This window comes from Polypterus senegalus, chromosome 10, assembly GCF_016835505.1.
Source record: "Polypterus senegalus isolate Bchr_013 chromosome 10, ASM1683550v1, whole genome shotgun sequence".
Lineage (NCBI taxonomy): Eukaryota > Metazoa > Chordata > Cladistia > Polypteriformes > Polypteridae > Polypterus > Polypterus senegalus.
Window position 1 is genome coordinate 74251531 of NC_053163.1, and position 17551 is coordinate 74269081.

Sequence of the window (17551 nt, forward strand, 5' to 3'; positions counted from 1 at the left end):
AAAAGAAAGTATAATTACTTATAAAGTTACAACTAAGTACTGTAAAAAGGTAGTGAAAACATATTTTTATTACGAAATTTGAAAATGAACTAAATACAGGACATTTGGGTGTCCCTGAAAGGTCAGTACGGGACAGGGGACAAAATGATCAAATATGGGACATGTCCTGTATATAAGGGACGTCTGGCAACCCTAAGTATGTGTGATGGGTGAATGACGTCTTCTACAATGGCGGAGACTCTATGCAGACAGAGGGTCTGAAAAATGTCCTGGATTGAGGAGAGGGACACCCCTATGATCCTCTCAGCTGTAACTTCACTCAAATTACACCAATGCACATGGCCACACTAATTGAGAACTGAAACAGAGCAAAGAAAAAAGTTTATTCAACTGTCAATTGTTTGCTGAAGATCTTTGTTCCATCCATCTAATTTCAGTAGCTTTATATTTCTGTTTTTGATGACAAAAAGTCAGAACCTCTTCATAAAGCAGTGGATAAAAGGTGGGTATCCATCGGGGAATACACACTCATTCTCCTGTAGTTCATAGATTGACACCAACATGAAAACTTAGAGGACACATTTTTATAACCATTACATTAATTTGCTTAGCAGAAGCATTTGTCCAAAGCAGCTTACAAAAGAGGTTGACATAAGCAAGTAAATGTCAGTCTGGGGACTGTTTGGGAACAAGAGGTACAGGTCAAAATTAATCAGGTCAAATGAAAAGTTACAAACAAAAAAATAATCTATATATATAATTCACTAAGGCAAGACACCCATGGAAAGCACGCCGGAAGGGGCGTGGATTCACTAAGCCACCGACAGGTGGTGTATATGGTTCGAGAACGAGGGTGGACGCGGCAGGACTATCTAAGAAGAGGCATGTTTGTCACGGATGCAAATCGCTGTATGCGGCGTGTAAAACAGTTTCCGAGGGGTGTCCCATGGTCTTGCAGTTGGTGAGCAGGTCTCTGTTGGTTGCTCTTGCACATGACCTGGCAGTGTGTATGCTTCGAGAGCGTGGGTGGACGCGACCGCACCATCTAAGAAGAATCATATTTGTCGCGGATGTGAATCGCTGTATGCACCGTGTAAAACGCTGTATTGTATGTTGCCCTCTCCAGAGTTACATCTTTTCATTCACCTACAGTCGTATCCTCAAAACCAACCCCATTTGGACAACTGTGTCTTTCAGGAAGTGTTCACCCATCAATACATAATTATGCGGTGCGGGTTGGCTAGTATAATTAAATTCCTAGGTTACAAAAACCTAACAACTAATAATCATTTAGACAGAAATTTACCAAACAAGAGAGTCTTCAAACACTTCTTAAACGTATTGAGGGAGTCAGAATTTCTAATGCAGGTGGGCAGCTCGTTCTACAATCTAGGAGTTACACATGAAGAGAGTCTGGACTGAGATTTGATGCCATGTAGAGGTGACATCACCAAACACCATTCATCAGCAGACCTGAATGGTTGAAAAGGAGCACAAAACCTCACAAGTGTCTCTATATATAAGTAAGTGCCTGCTCTGTAGGCCAGCACCAAGGATTTGAACTTAATACGTGCCATGACAGGGAGCCATTGTGGTGATCTGAAAAGGGGAGTGACGTTTGCCCACTCTGGCTGGTTGAACATCAGACTTGCTGCTGCATTTTGAATCATCTGCAATGGCTTGGTGACACATGCCAGCAGAGAGTTGCAGTAGTCCATACGTGACAAGACCAAAGCCTGAATCAGGAGATGTGCTACATACTCTGTCCGATAAGCTCTGATCTTTGCAGATGTTGTATAGAGTGAATCTGCAAAACCAAGAGGCCAGGCAACATGGTCATTGAAAGACAGCTGGTTATCAGTCATCACGTCAAGGCTGCAAACAGACTTGGAGGGTGTTAACAAAAATGAGCAGAGATGAGCAGTGATGGGGCACTGACTAGAAGCTAGAATAACAAGAAGGTCCATCTTTGCCACAGAGATGGTGCTCCTTCATCCTGCTGAACAATCAAATGTTTGTCTAATACTTCAAAAGACTCAGAAAAGTACTTTTTACACTTTCCTTATTCTGAACAGTATTTACATTATATAATAAAGGCAGCTTTTTTTGCTGAAGAATTTACAATGTGCTCCTCTTTTGTACCCAACAGTCTTTGGTCAAGTCCCAGTGTGACGTTTTACTGCATCAAGCTTTGTTTTTTGTTGACACGAGTCAATATACCATATGTGTTGCTTCATTGTTTTGATTTATTTAAAATAAAAATAAAAAATACTTATTATAACAAAACATATGTATGCCGCTGTGCAATACTCAAGAAGAATATTCAGTACTTTATAGAACTGGTAACACTCTTTTTAATGTATTTTTTTCTTTTGGTACACAGATTAGGTAAATAGGACCACAGTCTTTTCTTTAAATGCACTGTCTTCATACACATTCCTTTGCTTCTATACTTTAAAGGTTTCTATTGTCTTAAATTGCTCTGTACCTTAATATAATTACTTGCAAGTTTCAAGTCTCTTAAAATGATATCCAATATGTTAAAGTGGGTCAAACCTACAGAAGAGTGACACAATACTTCCCATCCCTGCCATAACTTATTTTGGATGGTACAGTAAATGAGTGCCACTGTGGCAGCACAAATGAACTCCTAAGGATACAAGATTATTTATTAGATTAGATCAGACTAGATCAACTCAGCTCAGCTCAACTCAGATTAGATTAGATTAGATTATTTATTAGATGAGATTGGATCAGATCAGATAAACTTTATTAATCCCAATCAGATGCATACAGCAGCAGAAACATACAAAACAAGAATGGACTCATGTTATATATAATACAGCTAATCAAGCAATCAATAAACTTAACAAGTGCATTGGGTGGAAACACTAAATTGGCTGATAGCAGTGAACAGAAAAGATCCCCAGAGGTCATTCTAGCCACACTCTAAACACTCAGGATTGATTACCAACATGAAATATAAACCTTACATATTCTTTGATTGCTTGACTTGCATACCTTTACAAACACAAAGCCCCGGAAAGCTTTAAGGAGGAGAACTGTGCACATAGACAAGGCGTAGACTTTTATGTAAAAATGTTTCTGCGGATTATCTCTCATATTACTATTCCTCTGAGTCCCGTTATCCAAAGTAATGGAGACATTCTGTGGAGAAAGAGTAAAGTTACATATAGTACATATAAAGCAATATGTTCAAAATAAACTATCCTTTAGAAAATGTTTTTAGGTTATTCGTGGGAATAGACACACTTTAACCTTTAACTGACTCTTTAATGTCCCACTTAACACATACCATTACAGTTGGAAACATTTGGGGACATTTCCACTTTACCAAGATATTAGACAACTGAGAGTAAGATTTCAGTCAGGAATGCTCAGTCACAAATTGAATTTTACAAGTTCAGCCACTGATCTGCTTTACTCAAAATTAAAATGAAACTGTCTGAAACTTCAGAGGAAGGTGACTGATATTTTCATTGTTATTTGGTTGTTTAAGTTCTTGGAGCCATAATTAAAAGCACAGTACTGCACCTATCATTCCATTTACAAAAAGAATGCTTGTTTTCACAGCTTTCCTCAGAGAGAGGAAAATACAGAACAGAATAAATAAATTAAATGCTCATTAAATAAATTAGTCATTTTTTAATCTGCTTAGTACTGAACAGGGGCATGGGGGTCTGCTGCAGCCTATCCCAGCTAGCATTGGGAGGATGGCAGGAATAAACCGTGGACAGGGTGCCAGTCCATCGCAGGGCAAACACACAAACACCCCAACCACACAAAGTAGGGCCAATTTAGGATCGCTAGTCCACCTAACCTGCATGTCTTTGGACTATGGAAGGAAACCGGGGCACCTGGAGAAAACCCAAACAGACACGCTTATATGATAAAAATGTGACAACTGTGTTTGTTTCCAAAGTTTGCAAAGTCATATGTGGGGCACTGAGCAAGAACTTTGTAATGTTGCCAAGTGGTATGGAAATGGAAAACATTTCCCATGAATTCAGGAGATAATGAAATTTTTCCAACTACTGAGGTTGCATAGACAGCAAGTATGTCTTCATACTGTATGTTCAGGGGCAACTGAGTGACATGACGAAAACACAAGTGGGCGACAGACAACTTGGCGAAAGGACAACTCGGTGAAGGACAATTCTGCGGAAGGACAACTCGGCAGCATCCTTTACCAGTTAGGTAATAGTTAGGTTCAAAGAGATTTTTTAATGATATTTAAATGACAACGTAGGGTGCTGGAAAATCCACATAATTACCTGCTTTATGAGAGTCCCAATACGTTGAGAGTAAAGATATTCCTTAAGCCATACTCAAAGGTCATCTTTTGTATTCTAAATATCGTTATCATACAATTAAAATCAATACAATTTATATAAAGGATTAGCAATTTTGGTTGCAGAAGATAATGTAAGATACAGTTTGTTCCATCAGCAGAATAAAGTTTGTTCGTCAATTATATACATTTATTTTTAACATTTTAAATCACGTTGTCATTTAAATATAATTAAAAAATCACTTTGAACCTATCTATTATCGAACTGGTAAAGGATGTCGCCAAGTTGTATTTCGGCAAGTTGTCTTTCGCTGAGTTGTCTTTTCGCCAAGTTGACTGTCGACCAGTTGCCACCGAACCGTCTTCATATATCCTGTGCATGAAATTTCCTTCCATGACTTATTATCTGAGCATCTTAGTGGTATCAGTGAGAGGAAGCATACAGGTGCCTATATCATCTCACTTTTGCCACCAGTTGCTCCTTGATATTTATGAAAACCCAGCATCTCAACGTATCATGTTGCTTCTAGAACTCACAACTGGCATGGAAGTGTCAGGTATAAACTAGGCTTAAGTGTTAACATGGCGCTGACTTTTTGTGTAAAGAAAACTAAAAAATGACTCAGTAGTTGTAATACACTAAACAACCTCATGGCTAAATTACTTATTACTTATTCAATATTCCTCTGACACTATAATTTAACACCTAAGGTCCACAATGACACCTTCTGTCCTTCATGGTCCATTGCCCCAAATAAATTTAGTTTAAGGCTTAACATAGATTTTTAACTCTCCATCGGGTACAATTAGCAGTAGACCCTGCAGAAGCAAAAACTAATAATGTCACAAAAATTACTCGATGGCCAGTATGTGAAAGCTTTTCACATTCTAGGCATATTTGGGCTTGGATATGTTGCGTGTTGGCTTCACTGTGCTAAGTTTCTGTTCTATTATAATCCTATTAAAACCAATAATTCACATTGTTACATTTCATTATCATGGTTATTTTTCAATATGACAGAGGTTAGGAGCATGTGCACATTGCCGTACCCACCACATGACAAACCAACTCAGGATCCCAGATTAGGACCCGTGCAACACCACACTAGTTCAGAGGGAGTGGAAGCAGTGTGATGTTTTTTATGGTGGCCAGAGTGCCAATTCTGCCAGCAACCCCCAGGTTTTTCCCTGCAGTTTGGAGTGCCTACATGGAGGGCTGGATGCAGATTAACATCATACCCAGGACAGAGGATTTGCAGGTTAAGTGCCTTGCTCAAGAGTCCCTTTAGGCATTTGCAGGATTCGAACCAGCAACCTTCCGATTGCCAGTGCAGATATCTAGCCTCAGAGCCACCACTGCACCTTCAAATATGACAATGTCATGTCGAATATGTCAATATGACACATTGATGCAAAAATATTTAATGAAGTAAATAAACAAAACCTAAAAATGCTCCAACCTTTAAAGCCAAGTCCCCAAACGCACCTGAGTGTTAGATAAATTGTTAGTATTTGTGACAATAAAGCAGAACCAAGCCTGTCCACTGCACACTTGTAGACATTGCTGATGATAGTAGACAACTGGGTGGTGGGCAAACCTGGGGTCTGAGCAGGACTGCACATCGTGGGAAGTTCGTGGGTTTGTACTGTTCACTGAATCTTTCTTTCTTTGCACTACACAGACCTGATCACAATTACAGTGGCACTTCAGAATGAAGATGTCTTCACCAAATCTCATTCAAATGTTTGCCGTGTTTTTGTCCTTCACTCTGAATCGTGGGTAAGGTATTACAAATTCAGATTTTTAGGTAACGTTCATACCATGTGTCTTAAAGGATCAGATAAAGCTGAAGATACCAGCATAGACATTTTTTATTGTACATAATCACACTATTACTTTTTAATATTGAACCGTCTACTCTGCATATGTTTCATCTTTGTGGAAAGAAAAAGAGCACACCAATGGCAGAACATGATGAAGCACTGCGTATTGCTCATAGACAAGCTCACACATAAGAAACCAAAGAACCGGGATGTGACAAGAATCAAAGCACACAGTCTATAATCGTCAGAATGTTACATTCTTACTTTTATTCCAATTTTCATGTCATCTTCTGCTTTTATATAACACCACATAAGGCTTTATAAAAATATTGCTCAAAAATCGACAGCATGGTAAATCAGATTAGCAGGTTACCTCTTTTGATACGTAATTAAAAAAAAAAAAGCTGATGAATCTCTGTATTCTTAAATCTCATCCACCTGAGCAAGGCCATGTCTTCACTGTTATATTGTACTTGTCCATAGCATTTTGTTTCCTGACAACAAAGAGTTTGCAACTTTCATTTTGCATTTTTGATTAAAGCTCCATTATCTGGGCTTAAATTAAAACATTTTTCATGTTTTGAATTTCTTTCTCCAATTATAGAGAAAGACACTGTTTATGAGCATGCACTGATACCGCATGTTGCCATACTCTCCACACAACAAACCACCTCAGGATCCCAATTAGGACCCAAGTGCAGCCGTACAACAGGTGACACCTCAGCACCACACTAGTTTGAATGGAGTGGAACAGTGTTGAGTTCTTTTTTTACAATGACTGGAGTGCCAATCCTGCCACCAACCCCCAAGTTTTCCCTCCAAGTGGAAGGAACTGCTTACCATGCTGGATGAAGGTTAACGTCATACCCAGGATGGAGCAATTGCAAGTTAAGGGCCTAACTCCAGGTTTAAATCAAAGAAATGATAATAATATGAAATTTTTTGAATTCTGTTGGCTGTGTTTATGTTGTTTGTCTGTCTGAGTTGCTGTAACAGGCATCCAAACTGCTCTGGTTAGGTTGTTGATGTGTTATACCAGTGTGAACATGGGTGCTGCCCTTCTATGGGAACCACAGAAGAGCAGGGTGCTGTTATGTGTCTGTTGTGGGCTAATGGTGCAATAGAAGTACAAATCCATTACAGATTTTCTGCAGAGTATGTAGACAGTGCTTTAGAAGCAAAGGGAATGAAAAACTCAAGAATAGCTGCACGAATTTCAAAGATGAAAAACAACCAAGTCACACATCCATTACTGAATGTGCCAAAGACGCACTTCTGATAAACAAACCTGACCACTGCTCTAACAGGGGTCAATGTGTGAATTTCCTTTGTGAAACTTTGTGAATTTCCCCTTTGGGATTAATAAAGTATCTATCTATCTATCTATCTATCTATCTATCTATCTATCTATCTATCTATCTATCTATCTATCTATCTATCTATCTATCTATCTATCTATCTATCTATCTATCTATCTATGTCGAGAGATTATGTTCAAGTGAGCCCTTGTATTATGCCAAATGTATCCACTTTCTGGATCAGCTTTGGTTGTTACATCACTTATCTCAGCATTACTGGCCATAAGGCCAAACCCACCCTCGATAGGATGCCATTCCATCACTGGCAGCGTTCACACCCATCATCTGTAACACACAGCTTGGTGGTGTAGTAGCAAAGGCTTAAGGACCACAAACTCTGAGTCTGTGGGTTCAAATTTTGCCATTGACTCTGTGTTACCATGAGCATGTCACTTGACCTGCCTGTGGCTCAATTGGAAAAACAAAAAAAATGTATTCAATTGTATCATAAATGTTGTATAAAGGTGTCAGCCAAAAAAGCACATGAAAATGCACAATTGTCCTTTATTATATTTCTTTTGACATACATGACTTGTAACTAATGGATAGTGTGCTCAACCCATATGTGGATGTGCACTTAATATTACTAAACTGAACAAAATAAAAAAAGAATTTTGGATTGTGGAGAAACTGGAGATAATGGAAAAAAACACACAGGTATGGGGGACAATTTGCAAACTCAGCACCTTAGTTGATGGTAAATTAACTCTATTTGTGGAGCCATGTAGAACCACTGGGTCTTCCAGACCACTCATATAACTATTAAAAAGTCAAATAATAGATGTATTTTTCATTTAGTATGCAATTGTTGAAATGCTTTTCAGATAAAAAATGAAAGATCACTCACCCCACTGCCCTGTCTAATCCAATAGCTGAGCCACCAGGTACTGAAGATAATACTGCCTGTAGTCAGCAAAAAAGCTATGACGGTGAAAAAAAAAACAACGTAACCCCCTGCCGCAAGTATGTAGGTCTTATATGCGGAGAATGGCACGGTTCCTGTCCCTTTCTCCTCGGTCTGCATCAGATGACCTGAATGAAAGACAAGATGAAACATCATTGTTTTCCTGTGTTACGTTCATTTACAGTTCATTATATTTTAATTAAAGTGTTAATCGGATAGACATAGTCAGTACATAGACAAGTTTTCATAAGTAGCCTCAACAAGGTGTAATCAGGAAATCACTGCCAAGTCTTTAGAGTCCTGGGGCCTCATGCATAAACGATGCGTACGCACAGAAATGTTGCGTAAGAACGTTTCTACGTTCAAATCGCAATGTATAAAACCTACACTTGGCGTAAAGCCACGCACATTTCCATGGTACCTCATACCCTGTCATACGCAAGTTCTCCGCTCGGTTTTGCAGACTGGTGGCACCCAGCGTCAAAGCAGTGCTACTGTTCCTGTGTGGTTACTCCTTATTTTCCTGACGCGGCTTTATAAATACACTGAAACTAACCGCATATTGTTTATTATTGTAACGCATCTGATTGTAATTAACTTGTAACAATATAATGGTCCAGGGAATAGCCATAGTATTCCAAATACCATAACTGCTTTAGCGTTGTTAATCTCACTGCACTTTTTTTTCTTCTTTCAGCTACTCCTGTTAAGGGTTGCCACAGCGGATCATCTTTTTCCATATTACTCTCAACTGCACGACTCAGAGTATTTATATCACTGTATCTGAGTGTGAATCACAGCAGCAGCCGATCGGAAAGAGAATTATTGGTATACAGCATCAAGCACATTTTGCCTCAGCCACGGCAAAACACTTCAGATACTTTCCTGTATGGACCTCGCAGTTCAGAAACAGTTTCATCCCAAGAACTTTAAACAATCAATCAGTCCATCAAGTGCTCCTTGTAGAACTGTTTGTACTTATAAGTCCAATCACCTCACTGTAAACTTGCACTAGTTATAATATTGCACAACCTGCGCCACTTTATAAAGCGCGTATTTACATATGAGGACGATATCATTTTTAAGATGAAATGCAGCAAAATATGTTGATTATATTATATAGATAAAACTTTAACTTCATTTAAATAATCTGTATTGTTAATAATTAAACATGTGAGGACACGGTTCCACAGCGCTAGCTAGTTCACGGATTGATCCTACCTTGTGCTGTTTCTGGGGCTGACGCAATACTGGAAGGATAGATGTATAGAATAATTAAACATGTACTACAAAGATATTTCAATTTTCTTTAAAAGTTTTGAAGAATCGGTGTTCTAAGCTTACAGATGGCTTAAAGTCTACAACAGAGCTGATTGTGTGGCGATTGGGTATTTAGAGAAAAAAAGCAAGGACAGGAATTGGAGATTAGTACTTTTGAAAGAGACAGTACTGCAACAATAATTTTACCGAAGGTCGCACACAATCACGTACTGTGTTCCCCTGTTTAATGACATGCTTTAACTCCTATTATCATGAAAAAGATATCACGTATACATCTCAGTATTTTAATTATTCAGAGAGCTCTAATGTCACAAATGTAATGGATTCTGTGTTCAGTCGGAGAAAGAGAAGCGGGAGCACGTAGTGATTCACACACACAGAGCAAAAGATCAAATACAAAACAAAGCATTTAACGTGCTACTTTAGTTAAGATGGGATTTGAGAAACTAGTAAATTAAACGATTTTAAGATGAAGTTTATGATGTTCTACTTTAATGACAAAATAAACTATGTGATTAAAGTGGAAGTTTCGAGATTGAAGTTAACATTTTGCACTTTTTTCCTACTGTGTGCCTTTTTTTTCTCTGTACCCTAAAAAGCTTTCATATGACACTCAGATGGTGGGCTACATCTCCCCTTTTCACGGCGACTTTGATATGTGACAACTTCTTTTTTATGTTGGGCACTGTGCAACTTTGTGAACTTGAGCTTTGAAGTTTCTCCAACACAATATGTCACTCAATCAACTTACTTTTGTTGATTATACCACTGTTTAAACCAACAAATACGTTTTTCTTTGCCTCCTCTTGGTATTCTTATATTTTCCCTCTTGCTTTTTTCATTGCTTTTTCACAGAACGCTGAGCTTAAGGGCTATTTATATTGATTTGCATATTCAAAGAGGCGTAATTCTGGGAGGAGACGGGGTGGGACAGAAGGTGCGTGCACGAGCGTTACTTGTCATGCTGATCAGGATTTATGTAGGGGAAGAACGCGGAAGTGGGCAAACGCACAGATTTATGCATCTGGATTTTTCTGTGAGTAAGCACTTTTCGGCTTTTGTACTTACGCCATGTTATAGTGCAAATTCTACTCACGCCATTATGCATGAGGCCCCTGGTGCTTACTGTTTCTCTATATGGTTGCTAGACATGGACGCTAACCAGTGACCTGAGACGAAGACTGGACTCCTTCGTTACTGTGTCTCTTCAGGGAATCCCTGGGTACTGCTGGTTTGCTCACGGAGTCCTGAATGAGGCACATTACCTGCATTGTGAGGGAGCATCAGTTATGGCATTACACCATACCTGAGTATGATCTAGCTTGCAGGATCCTCATTGTTGGGAACCCGAGTGGCTGGACCAGGCAGAGGGGATGTCCATGTAACTCCTGGCTGCGGGAGATTGAGGGTCATTTAAAGAGGGTGGGACCGGACTGCATGTCTGCATGGGGGATTCGGTCTCGGTATGTTTCATCATGTGGTGGGTGCAGCAACGTGCTATATCAGTGCATGCCCCCCAACCTTACCTAACCTGATTGCCAATAAGTCACCAAACAAATATTTTTATACATGAGAAAGTCAAAGGCATAAGAATCTGTGAGAAATGAGTTCTTGGGACTCAATGACGTTTATCTTGAAAATCTGAGCTAGTGTGTGGTCAAATAAAGCAAAGAGTCAGAACATGGCAGATAAAGCATGCCATTCATCACATTAGAATACATCCATCCATTTTCCAACCCGCTGAATCCAAACACAGGGTCACGAGGGTCTGCTGGAGCAAGGTGTCAACCCACCGCAGACATTAGAATACAGCGATTCCATAATTCCATTTCAACATAGTGTAGTGTCCAGACAAGTTTAGGGTGGTTTTTGTACTACTCTAATGTTCAGGTGACTTTTACCTGTGGTGCAGTTATCTTGGTTGTTATAAGTAGCAAAAGTGCGGGTTAGTTGATTGCTCACAGGGTTGGTGTCATATGCTAAAAGAGCTCCATACTCTTAGCCAGGGCGACAAATGTTACATTTAATTCAATGTGTATGTACTGCTGAATACTTTTGGACACTGTGCAATTAATTATTGAAAGCTTTGAGATGAATATCTTTGTTGCACACCAGTCTTTACCTATGCTGCACAGAAAAGCATGACAATATGCAGCAGACATATTAGTTTATGTTAATATTGCACACTGGCAAGTTGCTTCTCCAATTATCTGATATGCCAAAGTGTCTGCCTGGTTACCAACAGTGAATAACTTTGTTAGATAAGAAGTTTAATATGCTACTAGATGAAATGGAACATGAAATATGAAAGTCAATGTAAAGACAATGCAAGAAACAGTCTTCATTATTTGCTTTGTTAGTAAGGAAAAAACAATCACAGACAGAGCAGTGTGAACCTTGGCACAGTAATGACAAATAGTACACTTTAATGGTCTGCTTTTTAGTTATGTCCCAAGTCTAAAAGGCCTTGTCAATGTAGTCTCTCAGGATTAGAATGCACATCTGGGGATGGCTCACTAAAACGCTTTGTGACCACAAGGGGATGCCAGAGAGCTCCAAACCACTGACACAGCAATACAGCACACCCTGATGTGATACAATAAAGAATATTTATTCACTACAAGCACCTTCTCTCCTCAATCTCCTAATCAGCTGCAATAACAAATAAATCAAAACAATTCTTCCTCCTACTCTCCTCCATTGAGTTTTACACATCACAACTTTTACAATCTTACTGCAACTTTTTTCTTGAGATGCACTTTACCTGCCATGGATACTTCTATTACACAAAGCCAGTATTTATATATTCATAAGCTGAATATTAAATGTAAACTTAAGGAATATTGTTAAAACATTTTAAAAGAAAAATGATTATGTTTTGGATAGTGCTGACCATCTTTGAGACTTTATTCTTCTGTGATTGCCTGCTGCCAATGAGGTGGCCAGTAAAGTTCAACAGGGACAATGGTTTTGAATGCAGATTTGTGTTTAGAGAGACAGCCGGTTGGAGGTAACAGAGACATCTTCAAACTGTCAACATGCATCACTCAAGAGCAAAATTCTTATTAAGGCTTTAGAGAAAGATGGGGATTGCTTTGGCTAACACACCCCTAACAATCAGAAGTTTCAAATTCGTTTCCATTTCAACATTGTCATCTTCTGTAAGCGCTGCGTTTTCACTGGTTGGTCAGCATTCACCTCCTCGTCATCTTAGGAGTGTTTATTATACTTGCACAAATAAAAGACAGCACAGTACCTGCTCCAGGGTTGTTTAACAAAATGGTGGGTAAACTGCTGCAGCTCAGCGCCTGGCCATCCAATGTTTTTCTTTTCTGCCTTGTATTTTGCTTACTTTTCTGTATCAAATCCTAAAAAAAAAAGCTACAGCTGAAAATATGGTAAATGATAATAATATAATGTTATTTACTTATAATTTTATTTCACTGGAATTTAGAAGAAAGTATCATTTATAAATTAACAACTAGGAGGTGGACAGGATCAGCCCATGACAGGGTGCTTCTCCATTTCAAGGTCAAGTAATAATCATAGATTTTTTTAATCTGGATTTATTTAACACAATTCACATAGGTCAATTTTTTTAAATGCAAAATTATTTGAAACGTACAATGGAAAGTCATCATAATAAAATGTCACCTTTTGTTGCAGGTTCTGGAAGAGAGCAGCATATTCACCATTGTACTTCATTAGATCAGCATGGCTTCCCTGTGCTGTAATGCAGCCATCTTTCATGAACAGGACTTCATCACAGTCTGCTAGGTACTATAAAAGTTTGTCAGAAAATAACAACAAGGCAACTCATTTCTGCATATAAACTTATGTGTTGTTTAAATGGGGTAACAAAATGGATCAAAATGAAAGAGCCGTTTAACTTCTAGGTGTTGAAGTATTCTTCCTGGACTGATTGCTCTTTTTCTTTACTCCTTCCTGACTTTATCCCAGCTTCTATCTCTCCTACATTAAAAGCTTTTCTTCTCTCCACTGGGTGTTGACTGCTTCCATAACCCATGCCACCTTGATATTTCATACAGTGTGTCCTACAGGAATGTCTTCTAATGCTCACGTCCTGACATAAGCCAGGCTTGCATCAGCTGCAAGCATCAACAAGTATCTTCTGTGGCACTCCAAACCCATGTAAACCAATTTGTTTGACAAATAAAATTAGAACATTCCATTTTTATATGAATTTTTATATCAAATACTACAAAAGAAAAACTTTTATTTATAAAGCTTAGGGAGATTTTTTTCAATTTCTGCTTAAGCCTTAGTAATTTGTACCTCAATTTGATGGGTCACAAAGATTACGGTCTTCTCTTTTGTAGCACTTCGAACAACTTGGTGAAAGAGATGTGCTCCTACGTGGGTGTCAACAGCGCTAAGAGGGTCATCAAGAAGCATCAGATTTTGACTGCTGTACATAGCTCTGGCCAAGCTGACCCGCTGCCGTTGGCCACCACTAAGATTTGCTCCACGTTCACCAATCTGAAAAATACCATCGTAAAGAAAAAAGGTGAAGTAAGAGAAGCTAATTCAGTCACCCATCTGGAAAATAAAAGGCTGAAGTAAGGGAGGTTCATTTGGGTGCTTTAAATATATGAACAACTAGAGTATGGCCTTCAAAAATCCAGTTGCCTGATCATTTTCAGATTACAGGAGATATGTCAGTTGAATGGTGAGATTATGGGGTCTCATTCTTCTGTACTGGGGAGACGTTAACTCCTGAGATGATTACTGACCAATATGGATCAAAAGCAAACATTTAATGTGGCTGTAGGCAGGAAAAGGCAAAAGTAGCTCCACAGGTAGGTTGATAATGCAAACACAACAGATAAACATTTAGGATGAATTGTGGGAAAAATCCTGCAGGAAAAAGTTTTACATTTTCTTAATTGGGCTGACACATTTATCTAAGGTGACTTGTAACGTTTATGGTTACATTTCTTTTGATTTTCCAATTAGAGCACTGGCAGGTCAAGTGACTTTCATATGGTAACACAGTGTCACTACTGGGAGTTAAACTTACAAAATTAAGGCCATGAAGTCCAAAGCCTTAACCACTACACCACACTTCCTTCCTTTAAAAGTAGAGGTTACTAGGAATTTGATACAAAATCAATAACTACAGGCTCCGACAGAAACCTCTAGGTGTACACTTTGCTGCATGTATGTGGGGCCCATGAACAAGTAAAACGATTTTGTGTACGTTATTGGTCCAGTCGCACGTATGTCAGCAGTTAAAAATAGTCTACTGACTACACTATAAAGCTGCATAATAGATACAAGGATATTTAATTATTTCAAATAATAGTAATTTGCTACCATTATTTACTGTACATTTTTCTTCAGCTCACTTTATGATGGCACTGCACAGACTTCCCTAATCCTTCTTTAATAAAAGTGGTTGAAGCTTTATTACTTGTTAATTGTGACAATATAGGAAGTATTTCTACACTCTACCACTCTTTATCAAAACATGCAGCCCTAAATGCTTTGAGACGCTGTTGGGATAGGGACCACTCCATGATAATTTCAAATAAAGAATGGAACTTGTTCATCGACAGATACTCTACTTATTAAACTGGGCAAAGAGTGATGTCATTTAAATAACAATGGTAAAATGTGCATGCTTATCGCAACTTAAATTATCTAAAATGTCCTCGGGTGAGGACGTTAATTGTGAGTGATGTCTTCAGGGCACTCACCTTACTTAGTTGTATGCTTTGTGGCTGCCACATATTCTGAATGATACCTGGAAAATAATGTTTGCCTACCTGTCAGAACAAGCATCTCTATCACTAATGTCATGACAGTGTTCAGAGTATTACTGGATGGCATAATATTGTGGAATTAAAAGTCTGCTGTGATATCTTACACTATGTTGCCTCTTCATCAGCTTATAGCATTAAGTTGGAAAACTCCCAATTCATCCACTCTATCATAGTGGGAAAAGTATGTCCAGTTTCATAGCTCTCCAGATGAGATGGGGAGAGTGCTGAAGATGAATTTGAACCTGGCTTGAAATATTGTAATACTTAAGATAGTACTATAAGTATTCTTCTAAAATGAAGAAGGCAGGGGAGGTCAGATGCAGAAACAAAGGCAGGGTTACATTGTGTTCTATTGATTTTCAGCACTTTGCTTAACAGTGCAATGTCTGAGCAAAATACATTTACTGTATTTAGAAGTTAAACATTGATTATCAATATTTTTCAGACGAGGAGTATTTGAAAGAATGTTCAAACTCTGTCTCTGCCATGCCCTCAAATGTTAATGTACAAAGTATTTTGGATTCCTATTTTAGCAATATTATAAAGTGTCTTAAATAAAATAATGTGTGATTTTAATTTTAACATCTACATTTTTATTGTAGAGTAACATGGTGGCACAGTGGAAGGTTCTGTGGTCTTCTAGCTGCAGGACACTGGGCTCAGATACTGTGTCAATCACTAGCTGTGTGGTGTTCACACATTCTCCTTGTGCCTGTGCAGCTTCTTCCTCCATTATTCTGGTTTCTTGGCATCTCCCAAAGACATGCAGTTTAGTATGAGTGCCAGCTCTAATCTGAGCCTGTATGAGTGTTTGAGTCTAAGTGGGTTTGCTTTAAGACATGCTGCAATCCCATTCAGGTGGTTCAACCTTTACCCCTTCAAGGTTCCCATGCCAAGGCCCCTCAACATGATATTTACCCTCTTGTATGTTTGTTGCAGTCTTGACAAAGGTTTTTGTTTTTAACTTACATTTATTAACAAAATCAGACATTAACTACCTTCACCTTCTGGATTCAAAACTACTTGACTGGACAACTGCAGTTTGTCAAACTATCGAACTGTGTCTCTGGGACGGTGAGCAATGTTGGGCCTTCACAAGGGATGGTTCTGGCCCCATTCCTGTTCACATTATACACAGCAGATTTTCAATATAAGTCAGACTTTTGACACATTCAGAAGTACTCTGATGATACAGCTATTGTGGAGTGTGTAAGAAATGATCAGAAAGGGGAATATAGGGATCTGATTGGAGCTTTCAGTGACTGGAGCAATAAAAACTGCCTGGTTCTGAACACAACAAAGACCAAGGAGATGATAGTGGATTTCCACAGGTCTAAAGGTTCCCTTTTAGTCTGTCAACATCCGAGGGAAGGATATTGAGGTGGTGCAGACTTATAAATATCTAGGTGTCCAACTTGATTGACTGAACTGGTCAGCAAACCGAGATGTCCTCTACAGGAAGGTGCAGAGCAGGCTCTTTTTCCTCAGAAGACTCAGATCATTCAGCATATGTCATGAAATGCTGTCTGTGTTCTGTTAGACAGTTGTTGCCAGTGTCCTCTTCTTTGCTGCCATGTGTAGGGAGGCATTTGTGATAGACAAAAACATGAAGAGGATGGACAAGCTGGTGAATAAGACTGGCTTAGGGCTGGGCAGGAATGTGGATTCACTGGAAATTGTGGTGGAAAGATGCATGAAGAGGAAGGTATGGGCCATCCTTGAAACTAGCAGTCACCCTCTCCACATGTTGCCAGGTCAGAGACATAAACATAGCAGTTGTCTTCTCTTGCTGCTCTGTAGAACAGAACGCTTTAGGTGGCTATCTGCACCACCGCCATCTGATCAAGGCACCGTGCAGTCCCTGCATTGATGGATTGAACGCCTGATGTCCACGTGACCATCACCATGTAATTCTTCCACTTGAAACCTGAAATTCATTAGGACTGATTGAGATCATTGATATTGGGTAGAATGCCCAGTGGGGGCTGGGCGGTCTTGTGGCCTCGGAACCCCTGCAGATTTTGTTTTTTTTCTCCAGCCCTCTGGAGTTTTTTGTTTTTGTTTTTTCTGTCCTTCTGGCCAATGG

General features: G+C 39.0%; 1 protein-coding gene across 1 annotated transcript in view; it reads right to left on the bottom strand.

Annotated features, from left to right (window-relative positions):
- The window catches only part of LOC120538190 (multidrug resistance-associated protein 5-like), a 115615-nt gene that overhangs the window by 40540 nt on the left and 57524 nt on the right, over window positions 1-17551 (bottom strand). The window contains exons 14-18 of the mRNA XM_039767643.1: window positions 13976-14179; window positions 13334-13459; window positions 12936-13047; window positions 8342-8526; window positions 3022-3168 (exon numbers count right to left, since the gene is read on the bottom strand). Coding sequence (XP_039623577.1) covers window positions 3022-3168; window positions 8342-8526; window positions 12936-13047; window positions 13334-13459; window positions 13976-14179 — 774 coding nt within the window. The remainder of the gene's footprint in view (window positions 1-3021; window positions 3169-8341; window positions 8527-12935; window positions 13048-13333; window positions 13460-13975; window positions 14180-17551) is intronic.